The sequence below is a fragment of the Macaca thibetana genome, chromosome 8, assembly GCF_024542745.1.
Source record: "Macaca thibetana thibetana isolate TM-01 chromosome 8, ASM2454274v1, whole genome shotgun sequence".
NCBI classification, from domain to species: Eukaryota; Metazoa; Chordata; class Mammalia; order Primates; family Cercopithecidae; genus Macaca; species Macaca thibetana.
The window spans coordinates 22054548-22078725 of NC_065585.1; the positions used below are offsets into that span (position 1 = coordinate 22054548).

The 24178-nt window shown below is 41.7% G+C and overlaps 1 protein-coding gene across 1 annotated transcript in view; it reads left to right on the top strand.

Moving 5' to 3' along the window:
• The first annotated feature begins 820 nt into the window (after window positions 1–820).
• The window catches only part of DERL1 (derlin 1), a 29878-nt gene continuing 6520 nt past the window's right edge, over window positions 821–24178 (top strand). The window contains exons 1-6 of the mRNA XM_050801531.1: window positions 821–1270; window positions 13356–13467; window positions 18244–18308; window positions 19556–19582; window positions 21260–21355; window positions 22536–22588. Of these exons, the coding sequence (XP_050657488.1) occupies window positions 1118–1270; window positions 13356–13467; window positions 18244–18308; window positions 19556–19582; window positions 21260–21355; window positions 22536–22588 (506 nt within the window). The 5' untranslated portion in view covers window positions 821–1117. The remainder of the gene's footprint in view (window positions 1271–13355; window positions 13468–18243; window positions 18309–19555; window positions 19583–21259; window positions 21356–22535; window positions 22589–24178) is intronic.

The window sequence follows — 24178 nt, forward strand, 5'->3', positions numbered from 1 at the left end:
GCGATCTCGGCTCACTGTAACCTCCACCTCCCGGGTTCAAGCGATTCTCCTGCCTCAGCCGCCTAAGTAGCTGGGACTACAGGCGCCCGCCACCACGCCCGGCTCATTTTTGTATTTTTAGTAGAGACGGGGTTTCATCATGTTGGCCAGGCTGGTCTCAACCTCCTGACCTCGTGATCCGCCAGCCTCGGCCTCCCTTAGTGCTGGGATTACAAGCCTGAGCCACTGCGCCCGGCCAGTATCTTTTCTTAAAGATTCCTTTTTATACAAGATGAATTAGACAAGATGGATCATTTTGGCTTTTAGTTTTTCCAACGTTCCAACCTAGTTAGAGCGGCTGTTTTCTGTGCATGGAAAATTCTTTCCCCAGATCTTTGCCTGGCCCTGGCCCAGTTCACACCTAAAGTAGCCATCTGTCCTCACACTGCCGCACCCCGACCCCGTCACTCTACCTCATCTCATTTCATTTTCCTATTTTTCCAATCACTCTCTGAGATTATCTTACTTCATTATCTATTTGTTTATAAATTATCCCAATGAAGATGCAGGATCAGGAGAGAGGATACCACGACAGCGCGGACAGCCGCAGCTGCCCGGTGTCTAGAACTGTGCCCGACGAACACTTGTGGAATGAGTGAGTAGACGAGGAACTAGACACTTCGTTTGCCTTCGTCTCCTTTAAATACCCTCCAAGTGGATCCAGCCGTATTAAAACTCTGAGAAATAGGTGAATGGCATTTGGCCTCGCCATTGGCTGGAACTTTTGCCGTTGCTCCTGGCAACCACTGTTTTCCCACCAGTCGTGTCGTCGCCCTACCTGGCTCCGCCCCTCAGGGCGCCGAGCCTCGACCGGGCGGTAAAAATCGGCCCTTGCCCTTTAAGCGGCGGGACTTCTGGTCACGTCGTCCGCGGCCGCCGGAAGGGGAAGTTTCGCCTAAGAAGGCTGTCTCGCTGGTCCGAATTCGGTGGCGCCACGTCCTCCCGTCTCCGCCTTCTGCATCGCGGCTTCGGCGGCTTCCACCTCGATACCTAACAGTCGCGGAGCCGGCCGCGTCGTGAGGGGGTCGGCACGGGGAGTCGGGCGGTCGTGTGCATCTTGGCTACCTGTGGGTCGAAGATGTCGGACATCGGAGACTGGTTCAGGAGCATCCCGGCGATCACGCGCTATTGGTTCGCCGCCACCGTCGCGGTGCCCTTGGTCGGCAAACTCGGCCTCATCAGCCCGGCATACCTCTTCCTCTGGCCGGAAGCTTTCCTTTATCGGTTTCAGGTACTTACCAGAGACGGGGGGGGGGGGGGGGGGGGGGGGCGTGGAGACTACAGGCCCCAGGAGGATCCGCGGCGGCGGAGCGTAGGCCGGCATGTTGCGGACGCGCGGTGCCTGCTGGGATTTGTAGTGCATCCGGAGCCGGCGGTTTAGGGCGGGGTCCTTTGGGCCGGGGGAGGCTGTGGGAGCCGGGTCCTGGATAGCTGGAGTTGTGGGCTTGGCCTGGTGGGGAGGGGTTGACTTAACTAGTTTAGTGAGATTGTGCTTCCCGCTCTTCGCACTCATGAAGGAAGCAGTGAGATTAGTCGGCGGTAGTTGTCAATCTGTTGGACGCTGGCAATTAGGTCCGCCTGGAGCATTGCCCTCTGACCTCCCTCTGGTCACCCACGTGGGTGGCCTGTAGGTGTCAACTTCACCAACTTCTAGCTGAGTTCCTTTCACGTTAATGGAGTTTTTTTGTTTTGTTTTGTTTTTCCTATAGGAATGATTTAAAGTCAGAGATACAAAGAACGAGTGTATTTTTCTGCATTTCCCCCTAGCCCTAATTTAGTATCCCCCACGTAGTAATAGAATGTACGAAGGAATGGGCGAAGAGTAAATTTGTCCAGAAATGGAAGGCCTTGTTATTTTCTTAAGCATGAAGGAAACGGTCCAGAGTAACATTTGTGTCAAGAGAGTGCTAGTTTTCAGAAGGTTATTTGTATTCACCAATTTCTGATTTAAAACTTTAATCAGCGGCAGGTCAGATAGCAAGATCTGGCATTAATTTCAGCCCTTTGCTTGGCCTGTGGATGACGTTTTCTTGTCTTTCTCTCTCTTCACTGGGTATTATTTCTTGGTTTCCTTTGCTGGTTCCTTATCCTCCTGACTTTTAAATGTTAGGATGTTCCTTAGGAAACAGTTATAGGACTTTCTCTATAGACTCTCCCTAGCTTTAGATGGTCTCATGCATTCAGCCTCAGGGCTTTATGTTCTTTCTGTAAACTGGAGATTCTGAAATGTCAATATAAATATCTTCAGTCCAGATCTGTCTCCCGATTTCCAGATTTGTACATCCAACAGTTACTTGAAATCACGACTTGGATGACTAAGAGTCATCTTCATCTTAACGTGTCCAAAACTGAATCCCCTTTCCCCCTTTGCCTTAGAAGTGAATAGCAACTCCATTATTAGAGGAGCTGAAGTTAATTGTCAGAGTCATCTTTTATTTTTCTTGTTTTTCTCACACCCCGCAATCTGTCAGTAAATCCTGTTGACTCTATTTGAGACATATATCCAGAATACAATCCCTTGTCATTCTCCATTGCAAACCATTATCACTGCAATCTGGTTCCTTTCCGTCTTTTCTCTAGACAGCTAGAGTGATCCTTTTAAAACCTAAATCAAGTGCTGTCATTCCTCTGTCCAGAATCCTACCATGTCTTCTTATTGAGTAAAATCCAAGTTCTTTCAGTGGCCTGCAAGGCCCCTGCTGCCTCTCTGACCTCATCTCCTACTGCTCTCCAAAGTCTACCTTAGGCTCCACAATGAGATCCTTGCTGTTACTTCAGTGCTTATCTGGATCTCTCCTTAGGGCCTTTGCACGTGTTGTTTCTCTGCCTGAGGAAGATAACCGTGGCTCACTTGTTTACCTTCTATCATTCTTCAGGTCTCTGCCCAAATGCCCTCTTATTGACAAGGCCTTCTCTGGTGGCCCTGTATAAAATAGCCCCTCCTTCACTCCACTCCCTTATCCTTCATTTTTCTTTTCTTTCTTTTTCTTTTTTTTTTTTGGAGACGGAGTCTCGCTCTGTTGCCCAGGCTGGAGTGTATATGGTGCAATCTTGGTTCACTGCAACCTCTGCCTCCTGGGTTCAAGCGGTTCTCCTGTCTCAGCCTCCCAAGTAGCTGGAATTACAGGCGCACACCACCATGCCCAGCGTATTTTTGTATTTTAGTAGAGACAGGGTTTCGCCATGTTGGCCAGGCTGGTCTTGAACTCCTGACCTCAGGTGATGCACCCGCCTCAGCCTCCCAAAGTGCTGGGATTAGAGGTGTGAGCCACCGTGCCCGGCCTTATCCTTCATTTTTCTTGCTGCATATTACCCTTTGGTATTTGTCTGCTTCCCCTCAGAGAATAAGGCTCCAAGAGAGCCGGATCTTTGCCTTGTTCACCACTGTCCTTGTTACCTAGAATAGTGCCTGGCACATAGTAGGTGCTTGTATATTAACTGAGTTGTTGGAAGTAATTGTTCACTTGCTGTGTGTGGGCACTGGGGTGCAATAGTAAATAGGACTGAAAAGGTTTCAGATCCTGTGAAGACATAGAGGCACGTGATTTAAGGGGTGTAATATTTGATAGGGTGTTCCACCCCGAAAGGCCTCAGAGAAGACATTTGAAGAAATTGGAATACTGAGGAACCAGCCAGCTTTGAGTGGATCTGGCTCTGGAGACAACCAACCAATTCTGTGACTCAGCCTGGTGCTTATATTTGCCAAGCTTTTGCTTACATAACACATTTAACCTGATGACAGCAACCTTAGGAGACTGACTTAAGAGTGTATTGGGGAAGAGAGACATTTCAACATAGCAGGGAGGAGAATGAACTTGGACTATAGGCTGAGCGTAGAAGTTCTATATCCATCATTAGTAATTCTAGATCCTTTCACTAGTAAGTGAAAGACTCAGAGGTAGGAGCTGGGAACAGGAAGAAGACTGGGTTGCCAGCTGGCACAGGGTCAGCTGTAGGATGAGGATTGGTAGATGAAGGCAGGGAGATAGCCAGAGCTGGGTGCAGTAAAGCTAAGATGGAAAGGTGGGTGAAAGCTAGATCGTAGTTGAGCCTTGTATGTCATGTTAAGAGGTTTGAACTTTATTTTGAGGGCACTACGAAGTCTTTGGAGCCTTGTGAACAAAGGACTGACAGATTGCCCCGACTACTCTGTGGAGTGGACTTTGTGTGTGTATGGAGGGGGTTGAAGGAGGAAGGGCTAGGTGATGAGATCAGAGAGGTGAATCCAGTTAGGAGGCCAGAGAGATGGTGGTTTGAAACTGTGGCTGTGAAGATAGAGAAAAGGGCATAGACTTGGCAGAGGGGACAAGATTACAGCTGAACGGATATGAAGAGTGAATGGCTGAAGCAAGCAGGACTGAAAGATACTACTGTTTTCACAGGAGCAGCTGAGTGGATGGCGGAGCCCTTGACTGAAATGGGGAATGGTCAGGGATGCCTAGGTTGGGAGTGGGGGCTGGTATGGATGAAGAGTTGGGTTTTGGCCATGCTAAGTCTTGAGATGCTTTTTAGGCATCCATGTGGAGAGTCCCAGGGAGCAGTTGGAAATAAAAATATGATTCTGGAGTGCAGCCGGAATTGCATACTGTTCTGGGTTTATTACTTTAGTAAATATTTGTTGGCTGAGTTAATGTTGTGCACTTTGTTCCTTGTGGCTTGTTGGGTAATATGTGGTCATGGGGAGCAGTGGTGGCATATTAATGTGTGAGAAGGACCTGGTCAAAACCGGCTCGTCCCTGTTTGCAAAATCCTCACTTGTGTGGTGATATTAGTGACTACATGACGTAGATAAGCACGTTGTAAAGAAGTAATGTAAATAAGCCTCTCTAACAGGCTGCGAGTGTATAACGTTAAAAGTGGTGAACTGATTAGAAAAAGTCATTGTTCTTGTCACATCTTCCACGATTTTATCATCTTCCCTGTATTATTTCTTCTCAGCTTGTTATCCCCAGGCTGGGAGAAGCTACCAGCAGGAGGCAGGACAGTGGGCTGCCCAGGTGTGGAAAGACCAACAGCTGTACCTTGTCTTTTCTTCCTGTTACTCTGATTCTTGCCTGTTTTGGACACATGTAACTCTCAGACCCACCTGGAGGAACTCATTTGCAAATGAAGCAGTCAAGGAAAAACTGCATTTGAGAGGCTGCTGTGCACCGACAGTGTGAGGTGTGTTTTAGCAGAATTCTGCTCGAAAGCTCCTCTTTTCCTTAGAAGCTGAATCTTTCACAGCTTGCAAAAATAGGGGAGTGATTGATTTAGAATTGTGTGCTCATGTTGGAAGTGACAAGTTATTTTTCCTCCTAAGCTATCGATTCCTGTGTGTAGCTTGTTGGTTTGAAACTCTGAGGTTTATAACGTTATTTCTTCAGGTTGGATAGGTTGAAACAGGTGTGTGTCAAGACTCATTATACTGTTGTCTACAATTTCTCCCTCTTCTGAGTCCCTCAGATTTACGTTCATCAGTCAAATAGTTCACAGTAATGAAATGTCTTCATATTAATCCTTGATTAACTACACAAGAGGTGGCAATTCCTGCTGCCTTTGTGTTTTCTAAGGTTATGTCTCCCAGGGCTGCCTGAATGGCGATATTTCTTCATTTCTTTGGCCAAAATAACATCACCCTGTTACAACTTCCCTGAGGTTATGTCATTGAACTCCGACAATCATCCTGAGATAAGTGTTACCCCCATTTTGTAGACAGCTTCAGTTTCAGTTTCTGTTTCATTGAGTCAGAGATAGTTCTAAGCTGTCTTGTTTAACTCCTTTGCATAATATCTATGAAAAAAATAAGTATGTAGCAAAACATTTTTGAAGGTGATTTCTTCCAAATCAATCATAGCAAATTATTTTTCCTTTTTTTTTTTTTTTTTTTTTTTTGAAACAGAGTCTCGCTCTGTCGCCCAGGCTGGAGGGCAGTGGCCGGATCTCAGCTCACTGCAAGCTCCGCCTCCCGGGTTCTCGCCATTCTCCTGCCTCAGCCTCCCGAGTAGCTGGGACTACAGGCGCCCGCCACCTCGCCCGGCTAGTTTTTTTTTGTATTTTTTAGTAGAGACGGGGTTTCACCGTGTTAGCCAGGATGGTCTCGATCTCCTGACCTCGTGATCCACCCGTCTCGGCCTCCCAAAGTGCTGGGATTACAGGCTTGAGCCACCGCGCCCGGCCTATTTTTCCTTTTCTATTAGAGGAGAAAGACTGTTAGATTTTAAGTAGTTGAATCATGGTCTCAAGGCCTGGCTCAGCCCCCTGCTAGTTGTGTATCCTTAGGCAAGTTATTTATCCTGTCTGAGCCTCAATTTCTTTAGGATCTGAGGATAATATAATAGCATATTAACTTTGTTCTGAGACTCCATTGATTATACAATGCACCATCAATTTAATGCAACTTTTTTGGGGGACAGGGGAGTAGAAATTACATTAAACCAGTGTTTTGATTGTAAGACACTCTAATTTCAGAAACACAAGAACGAGTACCTTCAAACTGAGGAAGTATGTTATCTGCTTCTTGCCTATAGTATGTAGAACACATCGAAAAGTGTTTGTAATACCCAGTAAATAGCCTGATAAATAGGCTATTCAAAAATAGTTGCCTCCTTTGTAGTTAATATGGGAAAAAAAAAGTTGCCAATTTTTATTTATCAGCCAGTACTTTGTGCCTTATTTCCTTCTCTCCTGGACAGTAAGATTCTAATTTTAATTAGTAATTGAAATGTAACTGCTGGATGATTATTCTGCTTTGTCTCCTTAAAAGCATCCTGACTTGAAATGGGAAGATGTGAACTCTTGATTTCTCTAATTTGTTTCCAGGGATAAGAAATGGTACCAACCAATTCTGTGACTCAGCCTAGTGCTTATATTTGCCAAGCTTTTGCTTACATATCACATTTAACCTGATGACAGCAACCTTATGAGACTGATTTAAGAGTGGATTGGGGAAGAGAGACATTTCAACTTAGCAGGGAGGAGAATGAACTTGGGCTATAGGCTGAGCATAGAAGTTCTATATCCATCAAGGTTTGGCTATAGAACTCTAGTGGCAAGTGTTTTGGTATGTTGAAAATCTAAGTTGAAAATCTTTCCTTAGTAGTCCTGTCCACATTGAACAGTTCAGCTGTGGTCTGTAATAACGTTGCCCATTGGATTGTGGCTTTTTAAAAAACTTTTTATTGAGTTATAATATATAAGCAGGAGAGTGTATGTATAATAAGTTTATAGCTTGAGTTTTTAAAAATTCAAAACATGTGCATAGCCAGCATTCAGATCAAGAAACAGAATCCCTAAAACCTTCCTCCTGCTTCCTTCTGGTCACTGTCCTCTCTAAGGGTGACTGTGCTCTGGATTTTTAATACCATGTATTGTTTTTGCCAGTCTTTATGCTTTCTATAGATGGCATTATGAAGTATGTTCTCTTTTGTGTCTAGCTGCTTTTATCAACATTATGTTTGAGAGTCACCCATGTTGTTGCCTGTGGTTATAGATTGCTCATTGTGGGACCATACCACAATCTATTTACTCATTCAGCTATTAATGGACCTTTAGGGCAGTTTCCAGTTTGGCTGTTATGAATGGTGCTGCTGTGAACATTCTAGTACATGTCTTGGTGAACATATGTATTTCTGGGTGAGCATGAATAGTCATTTCTGTTGCTTATATATCTAGGAGTAGATTTGATGGCTTCTAATTGCTCTTTTTAAAGATTAAGTGCGTTTCATTTGTTTAAATGAGTGGAAGGGGCCTTTTCTTGCCTACTCGTCGTGTCCCCCCCACCCAGCAAAAAAGGCTACAGTTTGCTAAACCAGCATTTTGTCACACAGGTGCTCATCATCTTTCTTGCTTGGTGGCTGATACATACTTAAGTTCAAATCAAGTGATCCTTCTTATTTCAGACAAATCTTCACTTTTCATACTTAAAAAAAAAAAAAACAACGAAACACTCTAGACTCTGGATGGCAAATTATTTCAGTAGCAGATTGTTTAGAAGATTTTAGTTAAAGGATGGCTGCAACCTACACTCTCAAGTTGTTGGACTAATAACTGAGGAACAATGTCTTACATCTTCTTGAAGAGTGTATATAGCAGTGAGCACATGGGCTACATGTCCTTGTTAAGTGAGGAAGTCTGGGTGGATTACCGGAACTCTAATTAGGGCCCAGCTTTCCTCCTGAAAAAAACTGGGATCATTATGGGCCTAGCCTTGGGGTTGCTGTGGACTTAAAATGAGATACTCCCCAGTGAGTGCTCTCAGTAAGTGTGAGGCAGGCAGTCCTCTGTCTGCAAGTTTTGGCTCTTTGTGCTGCAGCTGGCTGCCTCTTAGGCTCTCCAGGGTTGAAAATGGGCCTCTTTACTCCTGGCGCTGAACATAAAGCCAATTCCTTCTCCTTACTGTTTACATATCTGGTAGAGGAAAAAATGGGATTTAGTTGGATACTTACAACGGGGATTTCCGAAATATGTTACACTGTATCCATCTAAAGAGATAAGCTGTCTTCTGGTGTTTTTAGATTATAATTTTAAAGTAAAACAAAAATAATATTAAGTCTTTTAGATCAATGAAAGCAAGTATAACTCAAGGGTAGGCTTAATGAACAGGGAAAAGAAGTGAGATATTTTGACAGACACTGATTTCCAAAGAACAGGTGCGCACAGTGACTAAAAATAGTCTTGTGTCATCAGCATTAGAGAAAATGTAGTCAGACAAAAACGAGGTTTCTTTTCCACACCAGGCCTTGAGTAACTTATAGGAATATGGGGGTAGTTGAAATATGAATTTATAAAAACCGGTTAGCAGGTGTTTCCGAAAAGATTGTGATAATACAATTAATACACCCACACATATTAATTCTTTTTACAAAGCATCTTTTTAATTCACTGTCTTAATTCCAACCTTTTACAAACCCTGTAAGATAAGGAAGGCAGAAGTCATAGGATAATGTCATTGGGTAGATGATGAAGCCAATTTGACGTCCATACGTTTCTAAGGTTCCAGGGCTACTTAGGAGGTTTTGCTTCTGGTCTTTACTCCCAGTGCTTTTCTTAAGCACAGAGAATGAATTAGTAGGTTTATTCTGAGTCCATTTCAGGATTATACAAGTGTCTTAGTAGTGAACACTTACACTAATTATAATTGTACCTCATAATACTGATGCCATTTGTGAGAGGGATTGTAAAAATAGGGGCTTAATATCACAAACTCTGGAGTCAGACTGTCTGGGATAAAATTCTAGCTTCACCACTTACTGGCTGATGCTTAACCTTTTCTTACCCTGTTTCCTCATCTATGAAATCCATCTCCTGAATCAGTGCATGTAAATAAGCAGAGTAGCACACTAATTTAATGATTTATTTAAAAAAACCCATTAACTATGGAAATTGAGGCTCAGAAGTGGTGACTTATAAGCAAAAACTGAAACCCAGGCCTTCTCAAATCATCTCCAGTTTCTTTCCAACAAACTATCCTGTTTCTGTGATAAAGTTGTGAATAAATCAAAACAAATGTTAACCTATTTTATTTTTCTGGTTTAATACAAGTTTCTTGGAAAGTCACTTTTTCGGTATGCACATCGTGCTTCCCTCTGCAAGGTATTAAGCTCTGAGGGTTACATTCCCATACTTGGAGAGTGGAACTGGCCAGTCTGTATGTGGCCAGTCCCCGTGACTGATGTCCTCCATTCCAGCCACACTCGAATTGTTAGCAGTACCCATTCAGTTATTGTGCTCTTGCAATTCTTGGGGCCTTTGTAACAAGTCCACATGTCCCCTCCCTTCTGCCAACTCTTTCTTCTTTTGACAGCCTTCCCCACTACTCTGAGGAATTCAGGGGGCATGTCTTTTGTGCTTGGTATATGCTAGTGTGCAATGAGATAGACATATAGCTCTCATACCAAAAGCCAGCATTTCGCTGCCATTTTCAAAAGTTTAGGAAGGCCGTCTACTTCAATCACTATTTAACATTGTTCTGGTGGGGGTGCCAGCCAGTGAATTAAACAAGAATGAAATAAGATACAAAAGTTGATTTACAGCTAGGGTTGTATGCTTAGAAAGCCCAAGAAGCTCAATTTTCTTTTTTGTTGAGACAGAGTTTCACTCTTGTTGCCCAGGCTGGAGTGCAATGGCGTGATCTCGGCTCACTGCAACCTCTGCCTCCTGGGTTCAAGTGATTCTTCTGCCTCAGCCTCCGGAGTAGCTGGGATTACAGGCATGCGCCACCACGCCCGGCTAATTTTGTATTTTTAGGAGAGACGAGGTTTCTCCATGTTGGTAAGGCTGGTCTTGAACTCCCAACCTCAGGTGATCTGCCCGCCTTGGCCTCCCAAAGTGCTGGGATTACAGGCATGAGCCACTGCACCCGGCCGAAGCTCAATTTTCAATATTGTAGGCAGTAAGATACTCAACTTTTGTGGTTAGATATAAAAAGATAGAAAGAGAGCTCTATAGACAACTCTAAAAGCTATGAAAAACTTTTTGGCTGAGAATTATATCAATATCACATGGATATAATGAAATAATGGTTCTAATTCATTTAGAAAAATAAAATATTGAGACTAACCAAGAAAATTGTGACAATTGTCGAAGAAAAAACAGGCGGGGGGATATCATTTAGCTATTTAATTTTACCAGGTATTAAAATATATTATAAAAGTAATAGAAATTAGGCTAGGCACAGTGGCTCATGCCTATAATCCCGGCACTTTGGGAGGCTGAGGTGGGAGGATCATTTGAGGCTGGCAGTTTGAGACCAGCCTGGACAACGTAGGGAGAGCCCGTCTCCAAAAAAAAAAAAAAAAAATTAAACAGGTACGATGGTACATGCCTGTAGTCCTAGCCACTTGGGAGGCTGAGTGGAGAATTGCTTGAACCCAGAAATTTGAGGTTACAGTGAGCTGTGGTCATGACACTGCACTCCAACCTGAGCAACAGACTGAGACCTTGTCTCAAAAAAAAAAAAAAAAGGCCGGGCGCGGTGGCTCACGCCTGTAATCCCAGCACTTTGGGAGGCCGAGACGGGCGGATCACGAGGTCAGGAGATTGAGACCATCCTGGCTAACACGGTGAAACCCCGTCTCTACTAAAAAATACAAAAAACTAGCCGGGCGAGGTGGCGGGCGCCTGTAGTCCCAGCTACTCGGGAGGCTGAGGCAGGAGAATGGCGTGAACCCGGCAGGCGGAGCTTGCAGTGAGCTGAGATCCGGCCATCGCACTCCAGCCTGGGTGACAGAGCGAGACTCCGTCTCAAAAAAAAAAAAAAAAAAAAAAAAAAAAAGAAATTAAAATAACTTGATATTGGCATAGGAATCAATTCCAAACATAATGGTGTTAAAATAGACCTTAATATAAAAGAGGCTAGAGTGTAAATGTTCAATGAAAGTAGTTTTACAAATAATTGGAAAAAATGAGGGTTACTCTGTAAATGGCATTGGGAAAACAGGGCAACCATTTAGAAAAACAGTTGGATCTCTTCCTCATTCCTTGGATGCACCTTGAAAGTGCTAAAATAAAACCGTAAACACTTACATTCTTGGAGCAAAAAGACTTTCTAAACATGACACATCATGGACACATTTGCTTACATTTAATTAAACCTTTGTATGACAAAATATGGCAAAAATACCATGAAAGTCAAATGACTGATCAGAAAATGCTTGCAATGATGAGAAAGAGAAATTTCATAATGTCTGAAGAAATACAGCCAGGTGCGATGGCTCATGCCTGTAATCCCAGCACTTTGGGAGGCCAGGGCAGGTGGATCGCTTGAGCTCAGGAGTTTGAGACGAGCCTGGGCGACATCATGAGACCCTGTATCTACAAAAAATACAAAAATTAGCCAGGTGTGGTGGTGCGTGCTAGTAGTCCCAGCTACTCGGGAGGCTGAGGTGGGAGAATCACCTGAGTCTGGGAGGTGGAGGTTGTGGTGAGCTAAGATCATGCCATTGCACGCCAGCCTGGGCATCAGAGCAAGATCCTATCTCAGGGGAAAAAAAAAAAAAAGAAATGTAAATCCAGAAGAACAGATGAATAAAGGAAATGCTCAGGTTTTTAAAACATGAGAAGGTGCTTGACTTCTCATAATGCAAATAAAAATTAGTTTTCAGATTGGTGAATATATAATACATGAAATGGTGAGAGTATGGAGAGAAGACAGGCAGTCATCTACTTTTTAGGAGGAAGTATAAATCGAGCAGACATTTTTGTAGGCATTTGGCAGTATCTACCAAAATAAATGCTTATGTCTGTTGCTCTAGCAGATTTATTGACAGGAACTTATTCTGTATATGCACATATAAAGAGGATTTACAGGAATATTCATTGTGGCATTGTAACAGTTTAAACAAAAGTTTAGACATTCACATACAAGGAATACTGTGAAACCAATTAAAATATTTTGTCGGGAATGAACCAAGGTATAAAACAGTGCCATATAGAGTAGAATAAAGAAGAATGAGTAATAGTAACATGTGTTTCTTAGAGGAAATACAGGACACTGATCAGCTGTTGTTGGAACTGGGAGACTGGAAGTTGGGAATGAGGCTTACTTGTTACTTTATTATTTAATTTAATTTAATTTAATTTTTTTGAGATGGAGCGATTCTCCTGCCTCAGCCTCCCAAGTAACTGAGATTACAGGCGCCTGCCACCACACCTGGCTAATTTTTATATTTTTAGTAGAGACGTAGTTTCACCATGTTGGCCAGGCTGGTCTTGAACTTTTGATCTCAGGTGATCTGCCTGCCTCGTCTTTCTAAAGTGCTGGGATTACAGGGCATGAGCCACTGAACCTGGCCTACTTATTACTTTAGACCCTTCTTATGTTTTGTTTTTTCAGGGAAATGTTTTTAAAGAAAAAGTGCCCCTATTGCCTATTTAGTGCATTGGTTTGAATAAAAAATTGTTGTTTTACTTCTGCCTTTGTGGCATTTTTGGACAAGGTTTGTCATTCTAGAATATTCTTTCCCTAAATAGAGGCATTACTGTACTGTTGGAAATTAAGCCTTTGTAATTCATTTTTTGATGTAGGCTTACTTGTATGCCTGATCTTAGTAAAGACTGATCATGTACTCATATAGTATTGATTTTGTTTCAACTTGTTTAGAAATATTTGTTGCTTATTTTATGATGTCGTTTTATTCCATTGATTTGCAAATTGATGTGATCGTAACTGGTGTGAACACTTTTCTTCAGCTGTTTTCTTGAATTGTGTTGGTAGTATCACTTTCATACCTCTCATTGAGGAGGATGCTTTGCAGGGTTTATTTTGTTTAGTTAAAAGGGAAAAAAATAAGCAGGCTTACAGAAACTAACAGCTGTGTTTATTTTGATCTGGACAGATTTGGAGGCCAATCACTGCCACCTTTTATTTCCCTGTGGGTCCAGGAACTGGATTTCTTTATTTGGTCAATTTGTATTTCTTATATCAGTATTCTACACGACTTGAAACAGGTATGTTACCCATAGTTGTTTTAAGTATTGTTTCTTTCTCATTTACTAATCTATGTGTTTTCTTTGGAGGAATTTGGAGGGCAGTTAGCATTACAAAAAGAAACTGGGTATGGATAGTAAATGCTCAGTGACTGTGCTGGGACTGCACCAGGCACTTAGCTTATTCAATTTTTAATACTCACAACATCCTGAGGTATAAGTAGCAGTGTTACCATTTTATAGATGCAAAAAGTAGCAGATCAGAGGTTGACATGTCTTGTCCATCTCCTTAGTGGCTAAGCTGTATACCTCTCATTTATTTTGACAGTCTCACTCATTTCTTTTGCAGCAGTCCTTGTCCTTCAGTGCAGAATTGGGCTGGAGTATATATGTCTCCTAGATTGGGGTTGAAAAACACTAATTTATGTAATTAAAAGCCTAGATTTGTTCTCCAATTGAAAAACTCAACTCTAAAGTACAGTATATGACCAAGATTTAATGATATATAATAGTTTATCAGGTATGAATACCAATGTAATATTTTATTTATTTATTTATTTTTTGAGGCAGTCTTGCTCTGTTGCCTAGGCTGGAGGGCAGTGGTGCCATCTCAGTTCACTGCAGCCTCTGCCTCTCGGGATCACGCAATTCTCGTGCCTCAGCCTCCTGAGTAGCTGAGATTATAGGCACCTGCCACCATACCTGGCTAATTTTTGTATTTTTAGTAGAGACGGGGTTTCACCCTGTTGGCCAGGCTGATCTCAAACTCCTGACCTCAAGTGATCTGCCTGCCTCGGCCTCCCAAAGTGCTGGGATTACAGGTGTGAGCCAACGCGCCCAGCCAACCTACGTAATATTATGGATAAATTCGAAAAATCTTACTGAATTGTCATTTATTTCCTACGATACCTTATATGCTTTTCTGAGTCGCTTACACTAAAGAAACAATGCATCAGTACGCTGTGTTACAGTATGGATATAATTTTGTTAAATTTAAATGATTTTGAAAAGGCTGACTGACTTCAGAGACTTTATAAACTTGCTGGCTGTTACCTCAGGGTAGAGAACTCTGAACCACCCTTAAATGTAAGTCAGTGTTCATGTGGTTGAGAATTGTGAATCAGCCTCATCACTGCAGGGAAATAGTAGGATGGGTATTTGATGTCAAGCAACATTTTTCCTTAAATTGGCATTTGCTACTAGGTTCTTTTTCAAAATAAAGAAATTGTATTAATACAAAGTATAAGGTCATAGACTATTATATTACTATTGGGAGAAACCTAGTTTATTTCCTGAGTTTTACCAAAAGATGAATAGGAGATTCAAGGAAGTGAAGTAACTTGGCAGAAGTGAAACTGACGACCAGTCCTCTCACCACCATATCAGGGGTTTGATCTTTAAATCTACCAGAATATGTGATTTTTATTCTCCTTTGTTCCAGTTGGACCCATTGTGATACTGAGTGCTTAGCAGTCTACCTTTCTGGTATAACTTAATTGAGGATTAATTTGTTAGAGTAATTTTTTTTGTTTGTTTTGAGACAGGGTCTTATTCTGTCACCCAGGCTGGAGTATAGTGGCACGGTCGTGGCTCCCTGCAGCCTTGACTGCCTGGGTTCAAGTGATCCTCCCACCTTAGCCTCCCTAGTAGCTACAAGTATGGGTGTTAAACTGCCACACCTGGCTGACTTTTGTATTTTTGTAGAGATGGGGTTTCACTATGTTGCCCAGCCTGGTCTTGAACTCCTGGGCTTGAGAGATCTGCCCACCTTGGCCTCCCAAAGTGCTGGGATTACAGGTGTGAGCCACTGTGTCCAGCTGGAGTAATTTTTTTATATTGATAGTAAATGTTATCTCAGTAGTAAAATAGATTAAGTGTGGATGATCTATGATCAGTTATTTAAAATTTTATTCTGGAAAATTTTCAAACATATGAAAAAGTGGAGGGAAAAGTCAATGAACCTTTTTTCTTTTTGTTGAGACCAAATTCGCATAACATAAAGTTCATCATTTTAACCATTTTAAGGTGTACAATTCAGTGATCTTTAGTATATTCACAATGTTATGCAGCTGTCACCATAATCTAATTCTAGAACATTTTCATTACTTCCTAAAAAAGCCAAAGCAGTCACAGTTTACCCTCCTCTTCCCCTCCTCCCAGCCTCTGGCAACCACTAAACTACTTTCTGTGTCTATGGATTCACCTATTCAGGACATTTCATATGTCCTCTGGTGACTGACTTCTTTCACTTATCACAATGTTTTTAAGGTTCATCCCTGTTGTAGTGTATGTCAGTACGAACCCTGCTTAACCATCTAATGGTTATCACCTCTAATAGTTACCTCATAGCCAATCTTGTTTTATTTATATCTATGACTGTCCTCCACCCCTGATTTTTTGAAGCAAAATGCCAGACATTTCATTGGTAAATATTTCAGAATTTAACTCTGAACTATAAGGACTTGAAAAATAATTCTAATGCTATTTTTAAACCTAAATTGCAATAATTCCATGGCCACTCTTTTTTTTGTTTGTTTGTTTGTTTTTTTTTTGAGATACAGTTTTACTCTGTCACCCAGGTTGGAGTGCAGTGGCATGATCTCAGCTGACTGCAACCTCTGCCTCCTGGGTTCAAGCGATTCTCGTGCCTCAGGCTCCTGAGTAGCTGGGACTCCAGGTACGTGCCACCACGCCCAGCTAATTTTTGTATTTTTAGTAGACAGGGTTTCACCATGTTGGCCAGGCTGGTCTCAAACTCCTGACCTCAAGTGATTCGCCCACCTCAGCCTCCCAAAGTGCTGGGATTATAGGTGTGAGCCACTGTACCCGACCAAAACCAGTGATCTTATTGACTCTTTAGATTTGCCTGTTCTGGGCATTTCTTAAAATCATTTTGTTGCCTTTTGTGACTTATGTCTTTTACATAGCATAATGTTTTCAAGATTCTTCCATATAGCATGTGTCAGTACTTCATTCCATTATATCGCCAATTAAGATTCCATCGTATGGACATACCTCATTTTGTTTATTCAGGCGTCAGTTGATAGACATTTGACTTGGTTTCATTTTTTGGCCATTATGAATAATAGCTGCTATGAACTTATAGAGGGGAGCTTTTGAGATCATTCTACTTAATGCTCTTATTTCATAGATAAGAAAACAGTGATCTGGAGTGGTGGTGACATGTCCCAAAAGTCGCAAAGCTCTTTGAGTTAATGCAGTTAGGACTGGAACCCAGGTTCACTGATCCCCAGTTTTCTCTCAGCCACATAGCTTTAAGTTAACATCTTGACAAAATGTTTGCCACCTGCATATTTTCCCTCCTGGCTAAATTGTTAGGTATATAGCAGAGTTGACTTATTTATGAGGTTTCTGATTTGAACTGGAAGACTGTAATTTGGAACCAGTTAATTTGTAAATTCTGAGTTGCAAGCATGTCAGATAATATAGTACTGTAATTTATATGATTACAATATTTTAAGTACTCAGTCTAAAGACTCCTTAGGGATCAGACAGCCAAAGCCACATCAAAAGAAGCACAGCTATTATTAAAATTCAGAAATTGTGTTAGAATTTCAGCTCTGATTCATCATTGTGATCCTCTAGCATTAGGCCTGCTTAACACTGTGGCTGAAGTGTGCTTTGAGGTATCAAGCGAGAAATAAAGGAGAGTAGAAGACACTTTTGCTGGAAACCTATTTTGTTTTAGATATATCTTTCTGCCTTGCTGACACTTGTTGGGTTTCTTTTTTTAAATTGACTAGCTATATCATGTAACTGTGAGGGGGTGTGGAGTGGGGAGGGAAAGTAACTTTCAAGCTAGAGTGATCTTACAGTCATTTCTGTTTTTTTTTTTTTTTTTTTTTTTGCTTCTCTTAAAGTCTTCTAACCGAAGGCATTAGGAATCATGCTTATAAGAGAGCTCGTTGTTGATTATTCTGCCCAGTAAGGCATATGGCGCAGTGACAGCAGCACTGTGCTAGTAATTTGATGTCACTCTGCTTCTAACAAGCTCTGTGACTTTGGTCATGTGACTTTAACTCCGCATCTGTAAGAAGCAGGTCATAGGTCTTTCCGTTCTCCCTTCCAGATGCAGTATGAGGACTGAGTCAGAGGCTATGGAAAGGTTTTGGGACGCTTTATTCCCTCCTTCCCCCACATTGTTTTCCCGTGGTAGAATGTAAGTCTCTGGAAGACAGAGACTTTCTTTTTCAGTATCTAAGGCCAGTGTGGTACAGGGGGTTATGTGTGTGTGTTTGTGTTTCTAATAATAATGGTAAGTACCTCCCAGCATAGCCATGCTGGAGGAGACACAACAGGAGACCAAACAGCCATGGTTCCTCCTCTGACAGAGCTTACAGTCTAGTGGAGGAGGACAGGGATCAAGCATGTCATCCTGAATGCGGCCTTCAGGTCACGGTGAGAGCCAAGAAGGAAAGGCTGACAGGCTGGGAAGGAGCTTGGGGGGCCTCACTGGTCTTTGGGATGCAGGGCTCAGTAGCTGTGGAATTGACTGTACTTTCTCTGCGTCTATTTTAGCCTGTGGTAGTCAGAGCATGTCACTTACTGGAATTCAGTTAGGAGAGCATAGATTAACCTTATTCAGGTAACTTTGATTCAGGGCTTTATTGGGGACATTGTTTAGATATTTTAAAAAATTCACTTTTCTAGAGACGAGTGGTTTTTAAAATGTTCTCATTTTGGCTTTTTCTATAACTTTTTGAAGTGTTTCTCTATGTAGATGTTACTTTGTTCTGAAATTCCGAACCATGACATTTGGCTTGTTTTTGTTTCCAGGAGCTTTTGATGGGAGGCCAGCAGACTATTTATTCATGCTCCTCTTTAACTGGATCTGCATCGTGGTATCCTTCAGTCTGTGATTTTGGGCCAGAAATAAAACCAGTTTTTTCCAGGTTTGGGGAAATAGACCATATTATGTAAACATTTCAAATTACAATATTTGCATCTTGGTTGACTGCAGTTAATAGGAATAATTAAAGTTTTTTTGAAAAAAAGCTGTACTAAATCATATAGCCCTTGAGTTATGCATTGTCTTACCATTTGTGGGATTTTTTTCCCACCTTTGGTTGAGTAGTTTTATGACTGTTCCCTCTTCTTGTTCCCAGTTCTTTGTGTTCTCATGTGTGACAGCTTGTTGACTGAGGCACAAAGAGAGTCCGTGCCATGAAACAGCTTTTGAAATCTGTGGTCCTTATCAGAAAATTAATTTACAACCAGCATCCTTTTCTGACTTCATTTTTGTCCTTCTCTGGGGTCCTACATAGTAATTCAGTCCCTCTATAAAGTACCCAGCTCTGGGAAGGGACACAGTACGTTTCTCTGCTTTGTATCAATAGCAGTTGTCAGCCGCCCTCCAACTGCAGGACTCTTACAGATGGTGAGAGCACAGCAGCTCTTGATGTCTCAGGTCCTGTGCAAAATTGGTGAGCTCAAAATTGCCTTTGGGCTCAGCTTCCATTTAAACTTGGCCAAGGGCCAGAAAATGTGGTACTGTGGATGCCCTTTGCCCTCCTTTAAGGGAAGGAAAAAAATGTTTTGGACTTTAACCATGCTATAGAGCCCTGAGAATGTAAGTAGAATGATTATTTCCTTCAAAGGCTACAGACATCTTTATCCTTTATTTGAAGGAGAGACGTTAAAATGTAATAGCAGAGGAAAAGAATGCCGGGTGACCAGACTAAGTCATAGGCTGAAACTGTTGATTTCTACCGTGTTCTTGTCATGGTATCGTCGAATGAAATATGCATAATGAAGATTAGATACCTTTGTGTTGTGGACCGTTTTAAGCAGTCTGAACTATAGAAAAGTATTTTCCTTCAGAACACTGGAATTAACTTAAAAATTTTTTTAATTATAAAACTATGTATATAAATTAGAGATGGGGTCTTGCTGTGTTGCCCAGGCTGGTTTGGAACTCCTGGCCTCAAGCAATCCTCCCATCTTGGCCTTCCAAAGTACAGAGATTACAGGCATAAGCCAAATTACACCTGGCCAAGTGAACTTTTAAGTGGGGGGAAAATAAACACATCAGTCTTGACTAGGTACAGAATGCTTCTTTTATGTCTGATCTTTAACTTTACAAACCAAGATTACTGGCTTGACAATGGATATGCAGGTAAGTGTCCCTGTAAACTATCTATTTGCCCTTTTATATGTTTCAAATCATCAGTCGCCATCAGAGAAATGCAAATCAAAACCACAATGAGATACCATCTCACACCGGTTAGAATGGCAATCATTAAAAAAATCAGGAAACAACAGGTGCTGGAGAGGATGTGGAGAAATAGGAACACTTTTACACTGTTGGTGGGATTGTAAACTAGTTCAACCATTGTGGAAAACAGTGTGGCGATTGCTTAAGGATCTAGAACTAGAAATACCATATGACCCAGCCACCCCACTACTGGGGATATACCCAAAGGATTATAAGTCATGCTGCTATAAAGACACATGCACACGTATGTTTATTGCAGCACTATTCACAATAGCAAAGACTTGGAATCAACCCAGTTGTCCATCAGTGACAGACTGGATTAAGAAAATGTGGCACATATACACCATGGAATACTATGCAGCCATAAAAATGGATGAGTTCGTGTCCTTTGTAGGGACATGGATGCAGCTGGAAACCATTCTCAGCAAACTATCGCAAGAACAGAAAACCAAATTCCGCATGTTCTCACTCATAGGTGGGAATTGAACAATGAGATCACTTGGACACAGGAAGGGGATCATCACATACCAGGTCCTATTGTGGGGAGGGACCGGGGAGGGAGAACATTAGGAGATATACCTAATGTAAATGACGAGTTAATGGGTACAGCACACCAACATGGCACATGTATACATATGTAACAAACCTGCACGTTGTGCACATGTACCCTAGAACTTCAAGTATAATAAAATATATATATACTGTTAGTGGCCTTTGTCAGAAGTTGAAATTGCATTAACTATGGGGTTAATTACGTGGTATTTTGAAATTATAGAATTACAACTGTTTTATTTATTTGTTTATTTTTGAGACAGAGTCTTGCTCTGTTGCCCAGGCTGGAGTGCAGTGGCTCGATCTCGGCTCACTGCAGCCTCCGCCTCCCGGATTCAAGCGATTCTCCTGCCTCAGCTTCCCAAGTAGCTGGGATTACAGATGCGTGACACCACGCCCGGCTAATTTTTGTATTTTTAGTAGAGATGGGATTTCACCATGTTGGTCAGGCTGGTCTTGAACTCCTGACCTCATGATCTGCCTGTCTTGGCCTCCCAAAGTGCTAGGATTACAGGCGTGAGCCACTGTGCCTGGCCTACAGCTGTTTTATTTTGAAGATCTTAAGTCAGCTAAATCTTTGAAGCTCTTACATGAGTTATCTAAATCATTGCTTTCCTTGCTCATTTCTGGCCTCTTTTTGGTGTTTGAACATTGACAATAATGGTTGTCTGGTATTTTCTAGGCATGTGACGGTAATGGTTGTCTAGTATTTCTAGGCATGTATATGGATGTTTTTTAAAAATTGAGATTATATGGTAATGCTTTGTTGCTTTTTGTAAATAACAGAGCTTGACTCTTACATTTCTGAATCCATCTAAAATGATGTAGTTTTGTTGTATTTTATTATAGGCTTTTGTAGTATTCGTTGTATGATAAATAATAGGATCAATTTATAGTTCTGATCGGTTGAGTTTCCCTTTACCCAGGTGAGGATTGTTGTGAAGAGGAGGGGTAAAAAGCATAGTAGATGTACACGGTTTTACGTGCCTCTGGAGCTTGGTTTTTACATGTCGACTTCTTTTGCAGTTGCTGATGATTCCTCTGATCATGTCAGTACTTTATGTCTGGGCCCAGCTGAACAGAGACATGATTGTATCATTTTGGTTTGGAACACGATTTAAGGTACTTTACCTTGATTGGAAGTGTCCTTTTCATTTGTCTTTGCAGAAATCCCTCTTCAGTCCAGAGATGTACTTTCTGACTCACCCAGAAGAGGTCACTGCAGAGCAGTGTACCATAGGCAAGCCCCTTTCTGCCCTCCTCAATCCCAGCTCTATTTAATTAGCCAACCTGGAGTCTGTTGCTGGCCTTTGTTTCTTCACTCCCTCTCTACCTCAGGCCCCTCAGGGATATGTCCCTGAGTGATCTTATGTGTCTGTGTTAGAGAGAAGGAGAGAGAACTCATGTGAAACCCTGCCTTTACAAATCAGTTCTTATCACTCCCTCATTCCCTGTTATTTGCTTTATACTGTAGCTGAAACAGACTGTTTTTGCCCCCAAAAACTTCTCTTTGTACATTCTTTCACAGTTTTCCACCTGTAACATCTTGATTCTCTTTTTCGTATAAATCCTACCCATTCTTAATTTGAATTGGAACTGAACATATTTCCTGAGTCTCCTGCCTATAATTCATCTTACCTTTGGGCTTTTTCAATACTTTGTGTTTCTCTTTAGTACTTACCACATGTAGCTGTAAAGTTATTTAAGTATAACCCTCTCTTTCCTAGTTTGTGAAGTTTCTTGCAACTCCTTTAGCTCTTGATATGATGGCTTGGATTTGGTAAGGGGCTCAAATGTTCATCTGGAGAGCTTTCTTATTTGGGACAGTATTAGTTTAAGATATCAATATGTGATGAGATAAAAATTCAGAGTAATTTTGCAAGATATATAAAAGAAGAACTTGAAAAGATGGGGTATGTTTATTTTATTTGTAACAATTTGTTGGCTGGAATCTTAGTGTGATTCTCTCATGGGCCTTGCTTTCAGTAGCATCTGTGGGACACTCATCTGCTTTTTGAAGCTGTTTGTTAATAGCAATTCAGCAGGGCCTGTATTGCAGCAGACCTGTGGGCAAAGTACTGTGTCCTTCCAGTTACAAATACACAAGTAAGTCTAGTTTTAGATAGGAAGGTTTAAGTATAGTGGGAATAATGCTAGATTGATCTGAGAAATTTTGCAGTGACCTTCCAGAGGATTTATATAAAACCCTTGTCAGTGTATCCTTACCCATTTTAGTCCCAGTAGTAGCTGTGTCCTCGTCAGGTGTGGCTACTCACATTTGCATATATTTATTCCATCCTAGGCCTGCTATTTACCCTGGGTTATCCTTGGATTCAACTATATCATCGGAGGCTCGTAAGTGATATTAGATTTATTTAATTGGAAACTAATCCTTGGGAAATTTCCATTAGTTTTTATCTTTCTCTAACCTTTATACAACTTTAAAGAATCCCAACATTGATGCATTAGAACCTTGTACTTATGGGATAATTTTACTTCGATGGAATTGATTAGATTGCGGGGCTTTAAGCACATTTAACATTGAATGGTTGCGATTTTGTTAACTTATTGTTACACACAGTGTGTTCCTATGTGTGTATAGGAATAAATATGTATTTCTGGATTCACTATTCAGATTGACAGAGACCTAATTTTTGTCTGAGTTGACTCCTCTAAGAGCTATGTATAAAATTACTATGTCTTATATTCTTAAGGCATTTCCAGAATGCCTTGGAGACTGCCGATCAGTCATAGAAATCCAGATTCTTAGATAGGATATAATTTTGCCAGTGGTTTCATAGTATAGAACTTTTTTTTTTTTGAGATGCAGTTTCACTTTTGTCGCCCAGGCTGGAGTGCAATGGTGCGATCTTGGTTCATTGTAACCTTTGCCTCATGGTTCAAGCGATTCTCCTGCCTCAGCCTCCTGAGTGGCTGGGATTACAGGCACCCGCCTCCACGCCCGGCTATTTTTTTATTTTTTTTATTTTTTTTATTTTTAGTAGAGACGGGCTTTCACTGTGTTTGCCAGGCTGTTCTCAAACTCCTAACCTCAAATGATCTGCCTGCCTTGGCCTCCCAGAGTGCTGGAATTACAGGCGTGAGCCACCGTGCCTAGCTGATAATACAGAGCTTTTGGCCAACCAGGGTCAAATATCTAGTCTATTGGTCAGGAATTAGAACTAGACATAGGAATACCTTTAATTCATCCAGTCAGAATTTTAAAGGGAGGATACTAAGATGGAGCTTCTCTAAGAACTCCCATTTCTTCATATTTTCTGTTTATTTATTTACTTATTATTATTATTTTTTTTGAGATGGGGTCTCGCTCTGTCACCGAGGTTGAAGTTCAGTGGCACGATCTTGGCTCACTGCAACCTCTGCTTCCCAGGTTCAAGCAATTCTCATGCCTCAGCCTCCCGAGTAGCTGGGATTACAGGCGTGCACCACCACACCCAGCTAATTTTTGTATTTTTTGTAGAGATGAGGTTTCACCATATTGCCCAGGCTGGTCTCAAATTCCTGACCTCAAATGATCCTCCCGCCTTGGCTTCCCAAAGTGCTGGGATTGCAGGCTTGAGCCACTGCACCCCACCAGAACTCCCATTTCTTATACTAAAAACTACTTTTTAATATTTCAATCGATTTTTATAGTGCTGGTTCTTCATGTATCTGACATACTTGCTCTGTGTGATCCTGACTTCTTCTGCATATTGTTGGGGAGAAGAGAATGAATGGAGCGGACTGTTCAGAAAAGCATGTTCTGAACTTGGTAAAGCTGCTCTTCCAGCCAGGAAGGCGAAGTCTAAAGTAGTTGCAAGTGTTGATTTGTCCCTGACAGGAATCATGTTGCAGGTGAAGACAAACAGGATATGTAATAGTAACAGTAGATCTATACACTCTTGAGGTGACCTGTGTGTAAGCCATGGGAAAACTGAAGAAGGT